The 24,778-nt window shown below is 49.4% G+C and overlaps 1 pseudogene and 3 gene segments (V, D, J or C); 3 read left to right on the forward strand and 1 right to left on the reverse strand.

Annotated features, from left to right (window-relative positions):
- Positions 1–2,338: 2,338 nt before the first annotated feature.
- On the reverse strand, positions 2,339–4,618 carry LOC102414287 (annotated as a pseudogene).
- Positions 4,619–5,289: 671 nt separating this feature from the next.
- On the forward strand, positions 5,290–5,834 carry LOC123465049. The segment is given in 2 exon segments: positions 5,290–5,425; positions 5,542–5,834. Coding segments are annotated over 2 exon segments (429 nt in total).
- Positions 5,835–12,950: 7,116 nt separating this feature from the next.
- Positions 12,951–14,747, forward strand: LOC123332163. The segment is given in 2 exon segments: positions 12,951–13,218; positions 13,336–14,747. Coding segments are annotated over 2 exon segments (393 nt in total).
- Positions 14,748–15,953: 1,206 nt separating this feature from the next.
- Positions 15,954–16,744, forward strand: LOC123465050. The segment is given in 2 exon segments: positions 15,954–16,198; positions 16,308–16,744. Coding segments are annotated over 2 exon segments (483 nt in total).
- Positions 16,745–24,778: the final 8,034 nt, after the last annotated feature.

Here is a 24,778-nt window from a genome sequence, read left to right on the forward strand (position 1 = left end):
AAGACTGATCTCCTCATGTCACTCTCTCACTCTAGCTGAGTCTCCATCTGGAGCGCGGAACACTCCATGCTTACTAATTATGCCTGGGCTTATAAGATCTGACCGGGGAGGCCTCAGTGTCTCCTCTCCTTCGGGAGAACGGAAGGACGCCTGCGGCCTACGTAAGTGGTGCAAGCTTCTTGTCTTGAAGTTTTATTGGTCTCCCGCATAAACCAAGCTACTCAGCCTCTTTTCTCCACGGAATTTTCCTACTGAGCTATCCTCATTCTATTACTCTTTACATCTTTAATTAATATCTAATTGAAGCTATTGTATCCTGATCCTCGCCGACGCCATCCCCGCTTCCAATATCCTGGATCAGCCGGGGCTGGACCCCAGCAGTACCCCCTGGTTTCTGTCAGTTTTTACCTCAGAAGCCTCCAGTTTCTGTAGCATGTTACCTCCATACCCCCTGATTTCTGTCAGATTTTACCTAAGAACCCCCTAGTTTCTGTCACATTTTACCAAAAGAGTCCCTAGTTTGTCTCAGACTATACCTCAGTATCATCTAATTTCTATCAGATTTTACCTCTGGAGTATGTAATTCTGTCAGATTTTGCCTCAGAACCCCCTAGTTTTTGTCAGATTTTATGTCAGAAGCCCCTAGTTTATGTCAGATTTTACCACAAAATCTGTTGTATTCTGTCAGATTTACCTAAGGAGAACCTAGTTTCTCTCAGATTTTACCACAGAACCCCTTAGTCTCTGTCAAATCTTACCTCACAATCCCCCTACTTTCTCACAGACTTTACCTCAGGAGCCCCTATCTTCTGTCAAGTTTTACCTCAAAACCCCCTAGTTTCTGTCAGATTTTACCTCTGAACCCCCTAATTTCTATGAGATATCCCCCTCAGAATCCCTTGTTTCTGTCAGATTTTACACCAGAATCACCTAATTTCTATCAGATTTTACCACAAAATCCCCTAGTTTCTGCCAGATTTTACCTCAGAAGTCTATATTTTCTGTTAAATTTTACCTCAGTATCCCTTAGTTTCTGTCAAATTTCACCTCAGAACTGCCTAGTTTCTGTCAGATTTTACCACAGATCCCCTTTATTTCTGTCAGATTTTTACCACACAACCCCTAGCTTCTGTCAGATTTTACCTCAGAAGCTCATAGTTTCTGTCAGTTACCACCTCAGGAAACCCTAATTTCTCTCAGGTTCCATCTCAGAACCCCCTAGTTTCTGCCAGATTTAATCTCAGTAATACCTGGTTTCTGTCTGACTTTTCCTCAGACCACTACCCCCACCCTCGAGTTTCTGTCAGATTTTAACTCAGAACCCCTTAGTTTCTGTCAGATTTTACCTCTGAACACCCTAGTTTTTGACTTCACATTCCAGGATCTGGCTCGAGGTGAATCATCATACCATTGTGATTATCTGGATCATGAACATCTTTTTTGTACAGTTCTTCCATGTATTCCTGCCAGCTCTTCTTAATATCTTCTGCTACTGTTAGGTCCATACCATTTCTCTCCTTTATTGTGCCCACGTTTGGATGAAATGTGCCCTTGGTATCTCTAATTTTCTTGAAGAGATCTCTAGTCTTTACCATTCTATTGTTTTCCTCTATTTCTTTGCACTGATCACTGAGAAATTCTTTCTTATCTCTCCTTGCTATTCTTTGAAACTATGCATTCAAATGGGTATATCTTTCCTTTTCTGCTTTGTCTCTTGCTTCTATTCTTTTCACAGCTATTTGTAAGGCCTCCTCACACAACCATTTGCCTTTTTGCATTACTTTTTCTTGGGGATGATCTTGAGCCCTGCCTCCTGTACAATGTCACAAACATCCATCCATAGTTCTTCAGGCACTCTTGTATATCAGATCTAATCCCTTGAATCTATTTGTCACTTCCACTGTATAATCATAAGGGATTTGATTTAGGTCATAATTGAATGGTCTAGTGGTTTTCCCCAGTTTATTCCATTTAAGTCTGAATTTGGCAATAAGGAGTTCATGATTTGAGCCACAGTCAGCTTCCGGTCTTGTTTTTGCTGACTGTATAGAGCTTCTTGCTCTTTAGCTGCAAAGAATATACTCAATCTGATTACAGTATTGACCATCTGGTGATGTCTATGTGTGGAGGTTTCTCTTGTGTTGTTGGAAGAGTGTGTTTGCTATGACCAGTGCATTCTCTTGGAAAAACTTTATTAGCCCTTGCCCTGCTTCATTCTGTACTGAAAGGCCAAATTTGCCTGTTACTTCAGGTGTTTCTTGACTTCCTACTTTTGCATTCCAGTCCCCTATATTGAAAAGGACATCATTTTTGGGTGTTAGTTCTAGAAGGTCTTGTAGGTCTTCATAGAACCGTTCAACTTCAGCTTCTTCAGCATTACTGGTCAGGGCGTAGACTTGGATTACTGTGATATTGAGTGGTTTGCCTTGGAAATGAACAGATATCATTCTATCTGATTTCAAACAGCATTGATTATATTATTACTAAACTTAAAAGAAAATATGCCATCATAAGCTGGGGGAACAATAAATGATTTAGCAATCATGCCAGCTAAGGCAGCTGACACTGCAAATTGCCAAAATGTATCTCCACACCAGCCATCCATCTTGAAAGACTGGAAGCGACCGTTGGGCCTAAACCTCATGTCAGTGTCTTTATTCTCAGAATTTGTAGATCATAAATGAAATATTTAAGAAAGTCCTTTCCCCACCTCTTCACGAATGCTTCTTGTATCACTGGAAATCCTTAAAAGAGTTGAATCATAGACTCTGGATTTATCTAAGCAAATCTATTTAACTGGAATTTGAACTTCATCTTCAATAAATCAAACAATTCTGGGCATTAATAGGTAGTTCCTTAAATGGCCTTGCTTTTCATATCTGTGTGTTCCATATGGAGGGTCTTACATTTAAGTCCATTTATTTAAGAGTTCTTGGTTTACTGGGAAATGAGTTATAAGCTCACCATCTAACTAGTATGCAACTTCAACTCTGATTTCCATAAATATGTCCAAAATATCAAAATTTTTGACTACCAATGCAGTAAATCCATTAATCATATGAGCATATTTAATCAAAACAAGTTCCAACCAGGCACATCGTCTTTCCCTTCCTGTAGTTACACCAAACTCTCTATCCCTTGTTTGTAATAATTCTCCAATTGCATTGTCTTGCTCTGTAGGAAAGGGACCAATCCCAACTCTAGTTGTATAAACTTTCACAACTCCATACACTTCTCCACATTTTAAGGGGGCATACCCAAGCCAGTACAAACACCTCCAACTGTACAGTTCAAAGAGGTTATGAAAGGATAACTTTCAAAATCAGTATCTAGCAGTGCTGCATTTGTACCTTCTACCCAGATTTTCTTTGATGGTCTTTCTTTGAAAGCTCGATATAGGAAATAAACTCCATATATCTAGCAGTTGGTTTCACCCTTTCCATATAACCCTCGAGTGTTTGGAATTCATCTTCAATGTCTATTTCCGAAGTGGGGTATATAGATTTGTAGTGGTTAGCCAGAACTTGGAACCTCTCAGAAAAGCCATCAAAGTCAGAAATAAGATGGCATATCCTAAGTCCAGTCTGGTCCCTTTGGGAAGAATGAACAGGGCAAATGCCCTTTTTGTGGTACCCAAATTTTTTCCTGCTTGTTCCCCTCTCTGTTGTTCCTGGATACCATCAGCTGTTTGATGACAATCAAGCACAATATGAGCTCTGTCAGGTATGAGAAGGCTTATCCAGCCTTACAGACCTTCTCCCTTTTGAATATTTTTTTCTGCTTTCTCACACAATCCAGCTAGATGAATTACCACATCATTTCCAATGAATGCAGTAACATTCAGGCTCCACTGGGAGCCTGAGTTGTTCCACTGGGTAAAAGACGAAAGTCACCCTCCACAGAATCTGCAGCTGTTCAGGCAGCATTACTTTCTCCCCGGCGGTGGCACATAGTGTTGGTGCCCTGCACCAGCAGATCCAGCACCTTCCCCTTGCCTTCGTGGTCCCAGTGCCCACCAAGCACCAGGCTCGCCAGGTTCCCCCCAGGCTGCTCCCTGGGGCAGCCTCAGTCGTCTTGGACAAGAAGGATGCCCCTAGGTTGGTCTTGGCAAACGCCCAGGCTCCAGAGACACGAGAAGAGGCCGAAGGGGTCGGGGGCAGCTGGGAGTGTGTGAACTGGATTGCTCTGTAAATTTATGTTTGAGAGTCTTAATATAAAATATAACATATATTCAAAAAATAACATTTGGTAACACTGTCAATGTCTTAATCTGATATTAGGATTTTTCTACTTTTCTAATCTTCCATTTCGTCAAGAGGACTTGGATCAATGTTTAACGACCGTGGTCTGTAATGTCCCCTTCTACTGGTTTGGTTGTCTGGTTGTTTTTTACACTTTATTGGTTGATTGACTGATGGCTGTGCGGGGTCTCCACTGTTCCTGGGCTCTGGTTGTGGGGCGGCGCGGCCGCTCTTCACTGCAGTGCACTGGGTTCTCATTGGGGCGGATTCTCTTGCTGCAGGGCACCAGCTCCGGGGGATGGAGCTTCAGCAGTTCGGCTTTCCTGTGAGTTGCTCTGCAGAATGCGGGAGCTTCCTGCATCTGGCACTGCAACCATGTCCCCTCCATCGACAGGCAGATCCTTAAACACAGGAAAACAAGGGAAGTCCTATAAATTCCCCTCTTATGTGCTTTATTTATGGGTTGTATGTAAAACACTTTAACTGCTTTCTCAGAGAACCACAAGTTTTACATCTTTTTCAATGCTTAAACAAATACAAATCCAACGTATGGGAAGCATATAACTCCTAAAGTTTGCTAGATATTTATACTAAATAAGGATACATTATGTCTTTTTGTGGAGTAAGTTCATGACAAAATAGTCTGTTTCTTCTAAGCATCTTCACTGTTTACTTATTTTCTCTACTAGAACAAATGTACCTTCTTAGAACACTGAACTTCATTCCCTTTTTCTGCAAATTTTTCCTACATGTTACCACCAGGGGGCGCTGTGGGACTGCCCTGGGGTCCCTGCACAGCTGCTCAGGGAGCATTACTTCCTCCAGGAGCTGGGCTGGGGGCAGAGCCTGTGCTCCTGGGGGGACCCAGCAGTGTGTCCTGTCTGAGTGCAGAGACTCGTGAGCAGGGACCTCTGTGGTCTTGGCAGGTGCTTCCTCCAGGGGCTCCCAAGAGGGAACTCCCCTCCACACCCTGTGTCTGGGCTGTGAGCTGAGCTCCAGCATCAGGGCTGAGATGGGCTGGACGGGCCCTGGGTGGACCCCTATTTGCATGGCAGCCCCTCCTCTGGCAGAGTCAGGGGGAGAAAAGGAGGCCTGGGGCAGCCCAGCCTCACTGTGGGGACCAGGGTCCTGTGAACACCATGGCCTGCACTCCTCTCCTCTCGTGTTCCTCTCTCACTGTTCAGGTAGGGCCGGGCCCCAGGCCAGAGCTCAGTTCCCAGCCTCATCAGCCCCTGGGGTGCAGACTCTGGGAACCATTCCTGCAGTTCCTGCCCCGTATCCCCTGTGTCTGTGTCTGCAGATTCCCTCTCCCAGCCTGTGCTGACTCAGCCGGCATCCCCATCTGCGTCTCCAGGAGCAACAGCCAGACTCACCGGCACCCTGAGCAGTGGGTACAGTGTTGGTGGCTACCAAATGTCCTGTTTCCAGCAGAAGCCAGGGGGCCCTCCCCGGTCCCTCCTGATGTTCAAGTCAGACTCAGATAAGCCCCAGGGCTCCGGGGTCCCCAGTCACTTCTCTGGATCCAAGGCTGGCTCGGCCAACACAGGGCTCCTGCTCATCTCTGGGCTGCAGACTCAGGATGAGGCTGATTAGAACTGCTACTGTCCCCAAAACACTGGTATTTACCAGGTGCTTCAGACTGTACAAGGCTGAACAGGCACTGCGCCCCTGTGTCCTCCCTGCTGTGGCCATCACTGCCGTTCCGCTCTAGCTCTGGTTAACCTCCTGTGGTCACTTCTGAGTTTCCTGTCATGTACTGCCCCTCATCTCAGATCTGAGACCTACCCATGGCTCTGATCACTCAGACTGCCGTGTTTTGACACACATCTTCCTCGGTTCAGTTCAGTTCAGTCGCTCAGTTGTGCCCGACTCTTTGCGACCCCATGAACTGCAGCATGCCAGGCCTCCCTGTCCATCACCAATTCCTGGAGTTTACTCAAACTCGTGTTCATTGAGTTGGTGATGCAATCCAACCATCTCATCCTCTGTCCTCCCCTTCTCCTCCCACCTTCAATCTTGCCCAGCATCAGGGTCTTTTCCAAATGAGTCAGCTCTTCACGTCAGGTGGCCAAAGGATTGGAGTTTCAGCTTCAGCATCAGTCCCTCCAATGAACACTCAAGACTGATCTCCTTTAGGATGGACTGGTTGGATCTCCTTACAGTCCAAGGGACTTTCGAAAGTCTCCTCCAACACCACAGCTCAAAAGCATCAATTCTTTGGTGCTCAGCTTTCTTTATAGTCCAACACTGACATTCATAAATGACTACCAGAAAAACTATAGCCTTGACTAAATGGACCTTTGTTGGCAAAGTAATGTCTCTGCTTTTTCATATGCTGTCTAGGTTGGTCATAACTTTCCTTCCAAAGAGTAAGCCTCTTTTAATTTCATGGCTGCAGTCACCATCTGTAGTGAATGTTGGAACCCAAAAAAATAAAGTCTGTCATTGTTTCCCCATCTACTTGCCATGAAGTGATGGGACCAGATGCCATGAGCTTAGTTTTCTGAATGTTGAGCTTTAAGCCAACTTTTTCACTCTCTCTTTCACTTTCATCAGAGGCTTTTGAGTTCCTCTTCACTTTCTGCCATAAGGGTGGTGTCATCTGTATATCTCAGGTTATTGATATTTCTCCTGGCAATCTTGATTCCAGCTTGTGCTTCCTCCAGCCCAGCGATTCTCATGATGTACTCTGCATATAAGTTAAATAACCAGCTGACAATATACAGCCTTGACGTACTCATTTCCCTATTTGGAACCAGTCTGTTGTTCCATGTCCAGTTCTAACTGTTGCTTCCTGACCTGCATATAGGTTTCTCAAGAGGCAGGTCAGGTGGTCTGGTATTCCCATCTCCTTCAGCATTTCCTACAGTTTATTGTGATCCACACAGTCAAAGGCTTTGGCATAGTCAAAAAAGCAGAAATAAGATGTTTTTCTGGAAGTCTCTTGCTTTTTCCATGATCCAGTGGATGTTGGCGATTTGATCTCTGGTTCCTCTGCCTGTTCTAAAACCAGCTTGAACATCTGCAAGTTCACAGTTCACATATTGCTGAAACCTGGCTTGGAGAATTTTGAGCATTACTTTACTGGCGTGTGAGATGAATGCAATTGTGCGGTAGTTTGAGCATTCTTTGGCACTGCCTTTCTTTGGGATTGGAATGAAAACTGACCTTTTCCAGTCCTGTGGCCACTGCTGAGTTTTCCAAATTTGCTGGCATACCGAGTGCAGCACTTTCACAGCATCATCTTTTAGGATTTGAAATAGCGCAACTGGAATTCCATCACCTCCACTAGCTTTATTCGTAGTGATGCTTCCTAAGGCCCACTTGACTTCACATTCAAGGATGTCTGGCTCTGGGTAAGTGATCACACCATCGTGATTATCTGGGATGTGAAGATATTTTTTGTATAGTTCTTCTGTGTATTCTTGCCTCTTCTTAATATCTTCTGCTTCTGATAGGTCCATACCATTTCTGTCCTTTATCGAGCCCATCTTTGCATGAACTGTTCCCTTGGTAGCTCTAATTTTCTTGAAGAGATCTCGTCTTTCCCATTCTATTGTTTTCCTCTATTTCTTTGCATTGATCACTGAGGAAGGTTTTCTTAGGTCTCCTTGCTATTCTTTGGAACTCTGCATTCAAATGGAGATATCTTCCCTTTTCTCCTTTTCTTTTGGCTTCTCTTCTTTTCACAGTTATTTGTAAGGCCTCCTCTGGCAGCCATTTTGCTTTCTTGCATTTCTTTTTCTTGGGGATAGTCCTGATTCCTGTCTCCTGTATAATATCATGAGCCTCTGTCCATAGTTCAGGCACTCTGTCTATCAGATCTAGTCCCTTAAATCTAATTCTCACTTCCACTCTATAATCATAAGGGATTTGATTTAGGTCATACCTGAATGGTCTAGTGGTTTTCCCTACTTTCTTCAATTTAAGTCTGAATTTGGCAATAAGGAGTTCATGATCTGAGCCACAGTCAGCTCCCGGTCTTGTTTTTGCTGAGTGTATAGAGCTTCTCCATCTTTGGCTCAAAGAATATAATCAATCTGATTTCGGTATTGACCATCTGGTGATGTCCATGTGTAGAGTCTTCTCTTGTGTTGTTGGAAGAGGGTGTTTGCTATGACCAGTGTGTTCTCTTGGAAAAACTCTATGAACCTTTGCCCTGCTTCATTCTGTACTCCAAGGCTAAATTTGCCTGTTACTCCACGTGTTTCTTGCCTTCACACTTTTGCATTCCAGTCCTCTATAATGAAAAGGATATCTCTTTTGGGTGTTAGTTCTAAAAGGTCTTGTAGGTCTTCACATCTTCCTAATCAGAAATCAAAATCCCCCAGTGGATATGCTATAAGTGGCAGAAAGAGGCTGGTTCCTGCTCTGCTTCACTCAGACTCCTAAATATTAATAATGCAAATATCTGTGTAAAAATCAAGTTTTACTTCTTAAGAAAAAATTTCAAAAGATCTGTCTTGTGTCATTTATTTAATATTTTCTTAATAAAACCTTACAAAGAATTATATTTCAGATATGTAACTCTTATCAATGAAAAATTGAAATAAACATAGATTGTCCTTCAGTTAAATTTCATGCATGTATTTAAAGCAACGACCTTAAAATTTTCACTAATCCATTAACATATTTTCATACATTTACTGTCTCAGGGAATTCCCAGGTGGTCCAGTGGCTAAGACTCCATGTTCCCAGTGCAGTCAGCCTGGTTTCATCCTTGGTCTGGGAACTAGATCCCACAAGCCACAACTAAGACAGCACCCAGATAATGAATAAATAAATATTTTTTAGGAATCTCACAGTCACACACCTACAGTGTACCACACACATTCAGTGCGGGGCAAACTATAGTAGGGCCTCTTCTCCAACCAAACTCCCTGAACTGTATCTTCTCGAACCCACTGCTTGGAACAATTCGTCCTAACAGCCACCACATATCACGCTCCCTGGGAACACATGCTGCTCAGAGCCCTTCAGAGTCTCAATAAAAACGGCCAGGAGCACCATCAGGCCTGCTCCCTGCAGCCTGTGCCCTGTGCCTGCAGGAGAGACGCCCAGGAGGGGTCACTTCATAAGACAGGACATGGGCATGGGGTCCAGAGTGTGGGAAGGTTTGCACATAGTAAAGATCCAGGCGTTTAGGAATCAAGGGTCCCACCCCAGGCCTCTCCCCCTGCACCTTCCCACCTCAACAGAAAAGAGCCCCCTCCTCCTCACGGCTGAGGGGACACAGAGAGGAAGCAGGGCTCCGGCCACCAGGGAGGGGACACACAGAGGAGGGACCCGCTATTCTGCCCAGAAGGGGATGGGCCTCCCCGGGGCCAGCACCGCCCTGACCTGATCCTGGTGCAAGAGGAACTTGTGCCCCAGAAGCCTTCTCAGTCCTGACCCTGAGGAGCCCAGGGAGCCAGGGACAGACTCAGCCTGAGGGGCCTGAGGGGAGCACACAGGGGGCCCTGAGGTCACAGCGGATACAGAGGAGGCCCCTGAACAGGCTCTGAGGCGGGGACAGCGCACAGAGCAGGGGCAGGAATTGTCCATGAGGGCTCTGGTCACCAGGTCACAGGAAGCGTGTCTGGGCCTGGACACCAGGGGGCACTCGAGGGCCATTCCTGAGGTGGTTAGTTGGGTGAGAGCTGGGCCCAGGCCCTGACCCTGCCTGGCAACCACTGCTCAGGGCTCCTGGATGGGACCTCCCACCCCTGGGCCCCAAGAGCCGCGCCCCAGTCCACACCCTGCCCCCCTCAGGCACAGGGACCTGACTCGGGGCCCAGGGAGGGGTCAGAGAGCTGGGCGTCATTTGAATGAAAGGCCCCGCCCCCTCTCAGGGTATGAAGAGGGGAAGGAGCAGTGTGGGGACGCTCTGCTCAGCTGTGGGGCCACAGACAGCAGGACGCCCTGACCATGTCCACCATGGCCTGGTCCCCTCTGCTCCTCACCCTGGTCGCTCTCTGCACAGGTGACTGGATGGGGGGACAGGGGAAGGGCCCTGGGAAGACTCACAGGCGCTGCTCCCTCCTCTCGTGTCTGGACCCCCAAGTCACCATCTCTGTCTCTCCCCATTCCAGGTTCCTGGGCCCAGGCTGTGCTGACTCAGCTGCCCTCCGTGTCCGGGTCCCTGGGCCAGAGGGTCTCCATCACCTGCACCGGAAGCAGCAGCTATGTTGGGCGTGGCAATCATGTGAGCTGGTACCAACTGATCCCAGGATTGGCCCCCAAAACCCTGATCTATAATCGTAACAAACGACCCTTGGGGGTCCCTGACCGATTCTCTGGCACCAAGTCTGGCAACACAGCCACCCTGACCATCACTTCGCTCCAGGCTGAGGACGAGGCTGATTATTACTGTGCGTCTGCTGACCTCAGTCTTAGTGGTCCCATAGTGCTCCAGGTCAAGGGGGAAGTGCGACAAAAACCTGCTGTCCTCTCAGAGTCGGGGCTCTGGGGGCAGAAACATCCTCTGCAAAGGCAGCCGCTTTATTTGATGTTTGGCCTAAGACTGTGCTCAGTCACACCACGGAACTTGGTCCAGAAAAATCTGATCACATGTTTCTTAATTCACCCCTTCTCCAGCTTTCCTTTGTAGCAAATCATTATCTGATTTTCTCAATTTGAGCAGAAATCCCCAGTGCCAGGGGCAGATGCCCTGGGGTCAGAGTTCATGATGGGTCGGGTCAGAACCAGAGGAACACAGTACAGTTCTGCCTGACTCTGGGTGCATCAATGCATCCAGTATGTGTCCTGGTCCCAGCAGCTCTCCTTCTCTCTGAGGCTAATAGTGGACACAGGGGGTCCCTGCTTGGTTCCCTGGCCTCTAGTCTGGCGTTCAGGCTCTTTGGCCATCACTGGGCTGAGCTGCGGCCCAGGATGCTGCTCCTGCCTTTCCTGTGACAGCCTCTCAGGATCACCCAGGGCTCCAGGCTCCTGGCCAGGCAACCTGGGAACCTCCTCCACTGGCCTTTGCCCGCGTGGGAAGCAGGGTGCTCCCTGGAGAGTGACTTTCCTGCACCTGGGCCCCAGGGAACAAGAGAGCTGTCAGCTGTGAGCAACAGTCTTGCCTCTTACTTCCGCTCCTCTATCCTGGGGGTCAGTGCCTAGACCTGAGGTCCAGGCTAGGATGGATGGGAAATTACACAACAAAAATATCAATAAACTTGACCTGCAGTGATAACTGGACAGAGGATAAGAGACCCAGGGGAGGGACTTTTTCCATGTCAACAACTTCGTCTCAAGAGCAGGGTCCTGGGGGCCCTCCTCCACGACCTGGACCCCTCCCTTTGTGTCCTCACTCCTGAACCAAGACTGTCCTTTAGGGGAAAGTGACGGGATGTGGGTTTGGAGGCCTTTGCCCTGCCTTGTGCTCCTGGCATCTGGGCACAGGGTGTGGGGCATCCATGGTTCCTGTCTCACCCTCCTTCAAGGTTGGTGCTGATGGTCTGTCCTTTATCAGTTCCTCTCCTCACCTATTTTTGTATTTTTCCCTACACAATCATCCATGCTTTGGAATAATAGGAAAAGGATTTAGTATGAACATTTTGTTTGATATGAGATGATTCTTACAAACACATGTTGAGAAATGAAAATAATCTTATGAATTTTATTAAATAGCTAAGTTATAAGAACATCTAATCTGAACACAAAACCATAATTTTACTTTACATTGATTAGCGTTATTTTTGTCCCTTAACTTTCCCAATTAATGGAGACATTAAGTCCTCCTGCACGAAATTACACGAATCCCATGGACAGAGGAGCTTCAGTCCATGGGGTTGCTAGGAGTTGGACACAACTGAGCGACTTCACTTTGACTTTTCACTTTCATGCATTGGAGAAGGAAATGGCAACCCACTCCAGTGTTCTTGCCTGAAGAATCCCAGGGACCGCGGAGCCTGGTGGGCTGCCGTCTCTGGGGTCGCACAGAGTCGGACACGACTGAAGCGACTTAGCAGCAGCACCAAATGAGTAGGTACCAGCAGCAAATGAGTATATACCAGCAATACTACAATCATGTCTAGGTGTTTCTATTTTTACATGGATTTTATTCTTGGTTCTAAATTTATTTTTTAATATGTCTTAATATAAAATATAACTTGTAGATGGTAAAAATAACATTCGGTATCAGTATCAAGTTCTTAAATTTTGAATTTTTTGTTAACTTTCTGATTAGAACATTTTGATCAATACTTAATGTTAGTGGCTTGTAATATTTCCTCTCATAAATTTTTCAGGTATATGTACAAATGTTTTAACTAATTCTCAAAAAACTAGGAAATAATTGCATCTTTTTCAATGTTTTTAAAAAGACATGCATACAATGCAATGTAGAACAATGTAGTGGCTCAAGTTTGTCACATATTTCAGGTGAGGAAATGCATGTTATGTCTTTTTGTGGAGTAATTCAATAGTAAGATTTGCATATTTTTCCAAGGAAATTAATCTTCTTGCTTGTTTTCTCTACTAGCTCAGCGATGCAGCTTCCTAGAAAAGTTTGCATTTTACCTCCTTAATTCTAGAGGTTTTTTTTTGCTTTTTGTTTTTATTTTCCACATGTGCCCAGCAGGCAGCGCTGTGGGACAGCCCTGGGGTCCATGCACCGCTGCTCAGGGAGCATCACTGACTCCTGGAGCTGGGCTGGGGGCGGCGTATGCACCCCTAGGGGCACTCAGCAGTGTCCTCTCTGGCTGCAGAGTCCCCTGTCATGTGGTCTCAGCAGGTGCTTCCTCCAGGGTCTCCCAAGAGGGAACTCCCTTCCACCCCCTGAGTCTAGGCTGTGAGCTGAGCTCCAGCATCCGGGCTGAGAGATGGGCTGGGCGGGTCCTGGGTGGACCCCTATTTGCATGGCAGCCCCTCCTCAGGCAGAGGCTGGGAGAGAAAAGAAGACCTGCGGCAGCCCAGCCCCACAGTGGGGACCAGGAAGCTGTGAGCACCATGGCCTGGACTCATCTCCTGCTCGTGTTCCTCTCTCTCTACACAGGTAGGCACAGGCCCCGGGCACCAGGGCTCAGTCCCAGCCTCATCAGCCCCTGGGGCACAGACTCTGGGAACCTTTCCTGCAGCTCCTGCCCCGTCTCCCCTGTGTCTGTGTCTGCAGGTTCCCTCTCCCAGCCTGTGCTGACTCAGCCGGTCACCCTCTCGGCATCTCTGGGAGCATCAGCCAGACTCTCCTGCACCCTGAGCAGTGGCTACAATGTGAGCAACTATAGCATATACTGGTATCAGCAGAAGGCAGGGAGCCCTCCCCGGTACCTCCTGAGGTTCAAGTCAGACTCAGATAAGCACCAGGGCTCCGGGGTCCCCAGCCGCTTCTCTGGATCCAAAGATGCCTCGACCAACGCAGGGCTCCTGCTCATCTCTGGGCTGCAGCCCGAGGACGAGGCCGACTACTACTGTGCTGTGTGGCATGGCGACACTAGCGCTTACACGGCTCCAGACCAGTGAGGCAGTGAGACAGAGGCCTCCCCACCCAGCCTGCTCGTGGCTCGGATGAAGCCTAGTTCGGGGGGTGACTTCCAACTGTCAGATGGTAGACAAGCAACCCATTTTCCTCACACCAGCAGATTTGATAATATTGTATCTTTTGCTTCAATTTAGCTTTTAGATTGCTAAGATACTCTTATCCAATGCCAGTTTTCTTGGGCAAACATTGCGTGTTCCGAGATAAAAACTTTTTGATGAAGACATTGGCTGAGCCCAGAAGAGGTGGTTTCAGGCCAGGCCCAGCTCAGGGTCAAGGGCTCAATAAGACAGGCTTCTGTGACTGTTTCACTTGGGATTTTGTGATATAAAAGTCAACATGCAGAAATGAATTGTATTTTGTAGTTCAGTAACGAACCTCCAGTTTCTGAAAATAAAACCACTAACATGTATGACACAATCAACAGAAAACACTTAAAGATAAATCTGAGGAAGATCAGAAGGCTGTGCGCTGAAAAGACAAACATGCAAGAGAAATCAAAGGCACGGTGAACAGTCACTCCTCATCTGTCGTTCAAAACACTGAGTGTCACTGAGATAAGTCATTAAAAGTAGCACAACATAACATTGTAAAGCAACTTGTTGTTCAGTTGCGAAGTCGTGTCTGACTCCATGGACTGCAGCACACCAGGCTTCCCTGTCCCTCACCATCCTGGAGTGTGCCCAAGTTCAAGTCCACTGGATCCGTGAGGCCACCCAACCATCTCAACGTCTGTCATCGCCTTCTCCTCCTGCCCTCAATCTTTCCTAGCAAAAGGTGTTTTCCAATGAGTCATAAATATAAAATTATGCTGAAAATTAATGAGAATGAATAGGGAAATGTTCAAGTCGACAATTATTTAAAATAGTATATAATTTTTAAATTATGTAAATTTAAAAGTAGTTCAAAAATGTGTTACTTTGGTCCCAGAAATAAAAAAAAAAACTTAAGATTTGACCGCATTTGTATGATAACAATAAACATTCAGCAAGAAAGATAAAAGAAAATTTGAGCAAGAGTGAAATATTTTCTTCCAGGAAAACAGTGAGTAGCCGGGCTGTGCAGTCCCTGCATTATTTACAGTGGTGCTTCCTTATACCTGTTTCCCTTGAGAAGTTGGAGGGGGTGTGAGCAGCGGGGACGGGGCGGAGCTCTTAGAGGTCAAAGGAAGGATGATGGTTCCTGACGCCACACAAGGGTCACTCTGCCTGCTCAGAGTCAGGCTCTGCAGCAGTGACGTGCCACCTGCCCCTCCCCGCTGAGCACAGAGTCCTGAGCGCAGTCTGCGCTGTCTCAGCCGGGCCCATTGTCCAGCTCAGTGCTCAGGGCCTCTAGTCCTGGAAAGAGCGGCAGAGCTGGCGGTGTGAGGTGTCCGGGAACCAACAGGTCCCAGCCAGAGACCCCAAACCACGATGCCTGCGGGTCCCCAGCCCTCAGGAGCCGCGATTGGTCCTTTGGCTCCAGACGCGGTCGCTCAGGTTCCTTGACGACTGGGGGCTCCTATCCTCGGATGAAAGAGGAGGAGGACAGGGCTGATCGTGATCCGGGCTGTGGACACAGGTGGTGCCACCACAGACACCTTCATCCGTGTCCTGGGAGCTGGGAGCAGAGTTAGCCGCACTCAGAAAGGTGGCTTCTGCTTCCCAAGCCTACAGGGAGTGAACACGTGGCAAATGTTTTATTTCACTTGGGAAAGAGGAGACCAGGAACTAGTACAGTGGGGTCACGGAGTATAAAAACAAAATGCTTATTATCCACTGGGAAAGGACCTCGAAGCAATCCGTGTGTGTGTGTGTGCGTGTGTAAGGCACTGCTTAATTTTTAATGAAGGAGAAAGCACCCCCGTCCTGCACGGTCGGGAGGCTGCTTCCACAGGGTCGTCACTGTCCTGACCTGACCCTGATAAAAGGAATATGTGTCCCAGACGCCCCCTCAGTCCTGATCCCTGAGCTGCCAAGCGCGCCGTGTACAGACTGACCCTGAGGGTCGGAGGAGAGCCCACAGACGGCCCTGAGGTCACAGGGGACACAGAACGGGCTCCTGGCCTGAAGGCAAGAAAGAGACAGCACAGAGCAGGTCAGCATCTTCCCTGAGGGCTCTGGTCGCCAGGTCACAGGATGTGTGTCTGGGCCAGGACACCAGGGGGCGCTCGGGGGGCGGTCCGAGGGTGGTTAGGGGATAGGAGCTGGGACCCTGGTGCTGCCTGGTGGCCTCTGCTCGTGGCTCCCAGCTGTGACCTCCCACCCCAGGGCCACACACAGCCCCGCCCCAGCCCACCCACTGGCCACCCTCAGGCACAGGGGCCTGAGCCATTGCCCAGGGACGGGTGGGTAGGAGTCATTTGAATGAATGGACCCTCCCCCTCTCAGGGTATGAAGAGGGGAAGGAGCAGTGTGGGGACCCTCTGGTCAGCTGTGGGGCCACAGACGGCAGGACACCCTGACCGTGTCCACCATGGCCTGGTTCCCTCTGCTCCTCACCCTGGGCCCTCTCTGTACAGGTGACTGGATGCAGGGACAGGGGAAGGGCCCTGGGAAGCCTCACAGGCCTTGCTTCCTGCTCTCGTGTCTGGACCCCCGAGTCACCATCTCTGTCTGTCCCCCTTCCAGGATCCTGGGCCCAGGCTGTGCTGACTCAGCCGTCCTCCGTGTTTGGGACTTTGGGTCAGAGAGTCACCATCTCTTGTACTGGAAGCAGCAACAACATTGGGAGTTATGTGAGCTGGTACCAACAGCTCTCAGGAAAGGCCCACAGACTCCTGACCTATGAAATTAGCAAACGACCCCCAGGGGTCCCAGATCGATTCTCTAGCTCCAAGCCTGACAACTCAGCCTCTCTGACCACCTCAGTTCATGCTGAGGACGACACTGATTATTACTGTTTCTCATGGGCTGACGGCTTGAAAGTTTGCACAGTGCTTCAGGCCAGAGAGAAGGAGACAAAAACCTGCTTCCCCCACAGCCATGGGGCTCCCAGGGCAAGGTGTTGCCCCTCCCTTCCTGGAGTCCCTGAGACCACGGAACCCAGCTGTCTGGGTGCCCCCTGACTTCAGCTCAGCTGCCCCCTCAGCTCGACTCCCCTCCCTAGGCCAGTGGCACACAGGGGTGGTCACACGCCCCTGGGTGAGCTCACAGCGGTTGCCCCCGGTTCCCAGGTCGGAGTCGGCAGCACAGAGCAGGGGGGTCAGTGCCGCCCTTGCTGGGTCACTGGGCAGGGAACGCACATTCCTGAGCTTCCGCCACAGAAGCATCTCCTGTTAAAGGAAAAGGAAATGGAACCCAGAGTTTCTACAAGCAATTTCCACCCAGTCCAGGGTCCAGTAAAAACTGTCACTTCTATCAAGAACCAGGAAATTAATTATTGAAGGGAAGTGAGATTGCATAGACATTAATGCTGAGATGCCTCAGATGAGGAAATCAGGTGACAGATATTTTGAGGGATAAATCTTCAAATCTATTTGATGAGCAAATACAAACACTCTTGGGTCCTAAGGAAAAGGAGATAAATGAACAACAACAAAAAAAATAATCATGCGAAAAAGTAGTCAGAATCTTTTGAAAATAAAATACATGGAAATAAAAGAGAATTCTTCGTATGTTATCAAAGACATGTAAAACTTATTATTTAATTCATTTATTTGTTCATTGACAGAGTATTTGGTGACAGGAAAAAAGGCAGCCCCTACTTCTTCATAAGGCTTCCCAGGTGTCACTCGTGGTAAAGAATCTGCCTGCCAATGCAAGGGACATAAGAGATTTGGGCTCTGTCCCCGGGTTGGGAAGACCTTCTGGAGCAAGAAACGGCTACCCACACCACTGTTCACGCCTGAGAATCCATGGACAGAGGAGCCTGGTGGGCTACAGTCCACGGGGTCACAAGAGTCAGACAGGATTGGGAACCAAGCAGGTGAGCAGCACCTTGCTCCCACTCTCACCGCCGTGAACGTTCCCCGCATCCGCCACCAGGGGCTCTGTGCACCTGCTCAGAACTGGCAAAGCCTCACCACCACACCCATATGGTCCCCTGAGCTGGCCCTGCACCTGGGCTCAGCGGCCTGAGTTGGACGTGGCGGCAGGTGCTTCCTCTCAGGGGACAGACTCAGAGCTGCGGCCCCCAGGCCTCCTGCTGGGAGTGAAGCTGCACCCGGGGCCGAGCACCTAGAAGTGGAGGGTGAAGGGGTCAGGTGGTCATCAGTCCCCACACTCTTCCCAGAAACAGAGGAAGGGAAGAGCCCCTAGAGCCCACCCCGTGCACCCCTCCAGCTCTCCTCAGCCTGCTCCCGCTGCTCCTCATCTCTTTGCTCAGAGTCTCCACTCCAGCTGACCTCATTCTTGACTTTCCCCCAATCATGAGCCTCTCTCTCTACAAACGTGCACTGTTGACCTGCATGGTCATGACCGTGTCAGAAGGTCATGGACGTGTTTCCGATCTTCCTGAACTGGACACTCACTTCCTCGTCGCCCTCCTTGAACCTCTCTAACCCCTTCCTTCCCGAGAAGCCTCAGGTCTCTGGGTCTGTGTGTGACCCAAGTTCGTTATCCCCCTGCTCCTCTCCAGGTTCCCCTTGTTTCCCAGGGCATCCATGAACCCCTCTATTAGCTGATTTATCCCGAGTTCTCACACTCCGATCTGTGTGCACATCGAGTGAGGATTCGGGTAGGAAGAGAAACCCTGGTCCTGAGATGAGGGAAACGATTCCTGGCTGAGGAGTGTCTGTGCTCAGCTGCTGTGGGATTGATTTTATGCACAGTGAGCAGAGAAGCTGCTGGGGCCCTTGGCTGGGAAAACAGACGCTCTTCTGGGGCTCTGCCCCAGGAGACATCACTGCTGGTCTGTCTGACCATGTCTATGATCACATCTGAGATTCCTGAGAACAGCTGATCTGCCTTGTCATGTCCTGTGTCTCATCTCAGATCTGAGGCTGACCCATGGCTCTGATAACTCAGCCTGCCCTGTTTCACAGACAGAACGTCCCGCTAAGACATGAAAATCCCTCAGTAGAGATCCATAAGTATTAGAAAGACTGGTTCTGGCCCTGCCTCGCTCAGAGGCCAGTATAATTAAGAATGCCAATATCTTTCTAAATGTGTTCTTTTACTTAATAATAAAATTTCATAAGATACCTCCCATGTGATTTAGTTAAAATTGTATTTAATGAACAGAACCTACAAAGAAAATGATGTTTTAAAAACAGTACCGAGGCAATGCAAAATTAAAACAGAACTAGGGTCCAACACAACTTAGCGACTCAACATTTCCTTCAGTTATACTTATGCACGTATTTAAAGTGACGACCTTAGATTTTCACTAATCCGTGAACACTTTGTGGTTCATTTAAAATCTCCAAGTCACACACCCACACTGTAACACACACGTGCGCTACAGGGTAACTGCCTTGGCTGTTCCTTTCCAACTAAACACTTCCTGAGCCGTGTAATTTCAAAACCAGTTTGGGAGAGTTGACTCTAAGAGCTCTTATCACCAGGTCACAGGGAGTGTGTCTGGATGGGACACAGGGGACATTCCCAGGCAGTTCTGAAGACTTATGCACCCACAGTGTAACTGGGAGTGGGGAAGTGGTCATTTGCATGAAAGGCTCCCAGCCGTGACCTCCCACTTCCAAGCCCCACACAGCCCCGCCCCTGATCTGGCTACCCCAAGGCACAGGGGCCTGACTCAGGGCCCAGGGAGGGTCAGAGAGCTGGGGGGGTCAGAGAGCTAAGGTGTGGGGGCAGAGAGCTGGGCAGGTCAGAGAGCTGGGGGGTCAATTTGCATGAAAGGCCCAGCCCCCTCTCAGGGTATGAAGAGGGGAAGGAGCGGTGTGGGGACACTCTGCTCAGCTGTGGGGCCACAGAAGGCAGGACACCCTGACCGTGTCCACCATGGCCTGATCCCCTCTGCTCCTCACCCTGGGCACTCTCTGCACAGTTGACTGGATGGGGGGACAGGGGAGGGGCCCTGGGAAGACTCACAGGCCCTACTCCCTGCTCTCGTGTCTGAACCCCCTAGTCACCATCTCTTGCACTCCCCCTTCCAGGATCCTGGGCCCAGGCTGTGCTGACTCAGCTGCCATTCGTGTCCGGGACTTTAGGTCAGAGGGTCCACCTCTCCTGCACTGGAAGCAGCAGCAACACTGGGGGTCTTTATGTGAGCTGGTACCAACAGAGCCCATGATCGGCCCCCAGAACCCTCATCTATGGTACTACCAGTCGACCCTCGGGGGTCCCGGACCGATTCTCCGGCTCCAGGTCTGGCAACACGGCCACCCTGACCATCAGCTGGCTCCAGGCTGAAGACGAGGCGGATTATTACTGTGCAACTTACGAAAGTAGTAGCTATCATGGCACAGTGCTCCAGGCCAGGAAGGAGGTGAGACAAAAACCTGCTCTCCTCCAGACATGGGCCTCCTGGGACTGAAACATCTCTGTCAAAGCAGACACTGTAGCAGCAGCTCTGAAATGGACATAAAATCATATTCATTTCACACGGTGAGAACAAGAATGTGTGGCCACACTTCACAACTTACTGCACGTTTTCACCCAAAACGCCTTCAGCTGCTCTTCCCAGTCCTTCTGCTCCATGTAAGACCATTTAGGGGAGAGGGAATTTGGAATACTCCACCATGTTCAAACCTACGTGTTCAAACACTATCATTTTAATTTCTGATCTTGAGTAGTGTGTTTTCTTATTATTTTCGACTGATATTTTAGAAGAATCTCAACTTAATGGCTGCATTGTTAACTTTCTTCTATAAGGTTGCAGGTATATGAATTCTACCCCTGTTTAGTGTTGGTTTCTCTCAGCACAGAACAGCTGATCCCCTGGTGCTGCTGTGGGTGTCAGCATTGGATCAGCAGCCCTGAGCCATGGACTCTTGGGACCGGCAATCAGGGCCTGTGTGTGTGGAGACCCCTGTCCCCTCACAGACCACAGCTGATCTGTGGCTCCCTGCACCCTGAGCGTGACATCAGTGTCAGCCGCTCTGCTGTTACTGGAACCAGCAGAAGCCAGCGAGCCCTCCTCTGTCCTCCGATCCTACCTCTCAGACTCCAGTAAGAACCAGGCTCCAGGGTCCCTGCAGGTTTTCTGGATCCAAAGATGCCTTGGCCAACACGGAACTCCTGCTCGTCTCTGGCTGCAGCCTGAGGATGAGGCTGACTCTGACCATGCAGGCTGGTGCAACAGGGCTTCTCACAGCGGCACAGGTAGACGGGAAACTGGGACGAGAGCCTCAGCCTGTCAGGGGCTTGCTCTTAGAGAACCGTCAAAAGGTAAATAATACCCCAGAATCCATTCATTCCTGAGGTATGTTCTGGTTCATAATATGTCTACTCCCCATTGTACAGTCAGTTTTGCTCAAGTCTCAGAAAATGTAAACAATTTCTGATACCACTGAAGTGCAGCCTGGTCATCCATGTGATCAAGGGAGCCATGGAGCTGAGCTCCCTCACTTGTGATCAGGAGCAGGAGGCTTTCCCAGATGTGCCTTCAGCAGAGTCCGTGGACCATCCCAGCAGGCAGATCGTCCCCCAGGGTGTGAATCCTGCTCCTGAAGGGGCAGAGCAGAGAGCGTGAGGAGTGAGGGGCACCGGTGATACATCGCAGGAGGCAGGGAAGCCCGGGAGTGGTTCTCCTGACCCACAGGTGCTGGCTCTGTACTGGCCTCCCCTTCTCTCCTCTCCAACCCACTGGAGCATTTCCTACTTCAGGGTTGGGGTGGTCTGTGGACTGTCAGGAGCAGGGGCTCCCCAGGATGTGCCCGTGTCCCTCTGCTTGTGACTCCTCTGATGAGTCCAGATCCAAGGGCCCATGTCCTGTAGAAGGATCAGCGGGGAAGCGGGGATCGCCATGGCAATGATGACAAGAGATTCCAGGCAAAGTCCCTGCGTTTGTGACCAATGACAGAGGTGAGGGACAGTCAGGGTTTCGGCCCTGTTCCCTGCCCCCTGGTGGGTCCACACGCCCTCCTGGATCACTCTGGACCCCAGCCTCATGAGGAGGCTGGTCATCAGCGTCACACAGCTCATCACTAACCACAGCCACAGGGAATCCCCGTGTGATGGGGATGTCTGATGAAAGCTTGCCCTCTGCTCCCGTGTCGACCCATCACTGCCCTGACCCTGACTGTGACGTCCCCAGTGCTGGTTCACGTCTCTGCTGTCACTTGTGCTATTAAATCCGGGCAGTCTCACCTCCTCATCCAGGTCCATCATTATGGGGTCCATGAAGTTGTCTCTTTTTCTCTCTCTTCTCCAAATACAAGCAGAATGCCCATGTGCCCAGATACACAGGGCCCCTCACGGGTACTGAGCAGGATGTCAAGGAAGCAGAAGCCCAGCGTCTGTGCCCTGGAGCTCCAGGGGGCCTCTCCCACCCCCTGCATGACCCTCTTCTGCTCCAGGCTTTGTGCTCTGCCCTGAACCCTGACACTTAGGGAAGCTGGGTCCTCCCTTTTTCCGGGGATTGCTGCCTGAAGAGCCCTCCTCTCCAGGTACTGGGAGACCCTCCCCATTAGGATGCGGCTCTCAGACTCCTCACTTGCTCATTTCCTCCTCTTTTGCCTCATGATCTCTCCCCCTTTTCCCTCCCTGCTTCCTTGTTTGAGATGATATTGGATAAATGTCACTATTTTGGACACAGCGCTTATAAACCCACCTCCATTAAATCTATGGATTCTAACAATCAAAGGTTAGGTTAGACTTCACCATGTCCAGTGAAGATCAGGTAACGGTCATAAGGGTTTCTCAACCAGAGATGAAACAGGAGCCCAGACAAGGATGAGATTCCCATTTATAGGCATAATCTTTTATATCAAACATTTAATATGGAAAGATTACAAAGTTAGGCTAAAAACATCTTTAAATATCTGAGTCAAAGAGAAGTACTGTGAGCACCATGATCAAGGGTGAATGAGAACCCCTGGAAGTGACCAAGAAGAGATTTGTTGTTTCTGAGAACCTCCTATGCTCTTTGCAAAGAGAGAAATAAGAAAAGAGCCATTTAGTCCAGGCTGGGATGGTCCCAGGAGGCCCTGCAAATTCAACCTTGACTACCTATCAACCTGGGAAGGAAGCTCAGACAGAATCATGACCAGGCACCACCCACGGGCATGCTGGGAGTTTGAACCCTGGAAGCTCAGGTTCGGGTGGTTTTGTTCTGGCACTGAACCCACGAGCTAGGCAGAGCAAACTCAGACATCAGGGAATCCTGAAATTCATTAGTTTATCAGCATACCATTCAGGGGTCTGAGGTCATTAGTTACCTAGAAAAATCAATGACCAGGCCTAAACTAGATGAAAGCGACTCATTCTACTGCCCTGGGCGGTGACATCAGGAAGACCCAGCTGCAAGTGTGAGAAAGCCCTTCCAGGAGGCTGTGGAGTGAAGTGCAGGAGGAGGTCTGAGTCCAGCAGGGGGCGATGTGGGTCTGTCCGGAGAGCCCAGGGTCCTGGCCAGGCCGGCTGGCACCTCCTCTGTTGGCTCTTGCCCATGTGGGCAGCAGGGTCCTCACTGGAGGGTGACGTCCTGCACCTGGACCCCAGGGGACACGGCAGCTCTCAGCTCAGAGCCGCAGGCGTGCCTTTCAGTTCCTGCTGCTCTGTCGTGGGGTCAGTGCCCAGACCTGACATCCAACCAAGGACAGAGGGACGGTCATACAACAAAAATGAACTTCCTTCAGGAACCTCGACCTCCAGGGATACCTGGACAGGGGATGAGAGACTCCTGCAGAGGCTGCCCCATTGCCCACAGAACGCCCGGGTGTTCCCCGTGGAAGAGGGGTGCAGGCAAGGACCCGCTGTCACCATCTGTGTCATTTAAAAACGTTCCCTGGTGTGTTATTTGGCAGTTTTAACATTTTGAATTGAACTATGGAAACTGACACTGTGTCAGTTTTAGTGGCTCCCTTACTCATTCCTTCCCGTTATATTAATACTTTATATTAACACTCGTAACATGAAATATGTGAAATTACAAGCTCCGCCAAACTGTCATCAATATGTTCCTATAATAAGAAAAGAATTCAATAGCAATACATATTTTTCACCTCTATGAGTTGAGGTTCTCAGGCACCTCTGACAGAAATCATGTGGATTTTATTAAACAGCTACTTTAGCAGCAAATCTGACATGAATACAAAATAAGAAGAGCATTTAACACTTTTCATGTCAAAGAAACAAGAGATGAACAAGACTTTTCCATCTCTTCCACACACGTTAACTTGAGATGTCTGAGCTCCTTCTCCTCCTCATTGCCCCCACACCCCTCCTCTGTCCCGGGTCCATCAGCTCCACCCAGAACCACAGGGAAGGGAGTTTTACAAGTTCCACACTGCTCACCACACCTACCTCTTCACACACGGGGTTTTTCTGTTTCCGATGATGAGACATGTATGCCAACTTTGTTGGAACTGAGCTTGCCAGCTATCATCATTGCTTGACAAGATGGTGACCTTTTTACCCTTAAATTCTACAGTTCTCCTGAAGCTAGTCCACACTGTCATATCTTTTTACAGCACAGGAGGCTGTCACCCCAAGCCTGGCCGTGGGGCTCTGCATGTCACCACCCCTGCCCTGGTTCCCGCACCGCCGGGACTAGAGACACTTTACAAGACTGTGTTCTAGGGCGACTGCTCACCCTTCACAGCAGACACAGGCTCCGGGATTTCCTGCTCGGCTCAGGGCTGGAGAGGAGGACGGACAGCACCACACAGACGGGACTCAGGGTTCCCTGAGAAGACCGAGAGTATTCTAAAGACGGGCTCAGGTGTGGGAAAGGCTGGATTATTGCGGCAAGAGAGACAGACTTGCAAACTCCTCCTTCAGCCTCAGACACTCCAGGGAGGAGAGAGCAGACCGAGGTCAGCAGGTCACAGGGGCACATTTGCTGAAAGACGTCGCCCCATCTCTCAGGGGCTCCTCCCCGTGCTGTCCCTGCTCTGCGTGAGGTCCAGCATCTGCCTCCTTCAAGTCTCCCCACCCCAGGGACCTCAGGTGACCTGGGCAGGGAGAGGAGGAAGTGATTTGCATGAGGCACCTCCTCCTCCTGACGGGGGTGGAGGCATGAAATAGCCCAGGACCCC

Source organism: Bubalus bubalis, chromosome 17 (genome assembly GCF_019923935.1).
Source record: "Bubalus bubalis isolate 160015118507 breed Murrah chromosome 17, NDDB_SH_1, whole genome shotgun sequence".
In the NCBI taxonomy this organism is placed as follows: Eukaryota; Metazoa; Chordata; class Mammalia; order Artiodactyla; family Bovidae; genus Bubalus; species Bubalus bubalis.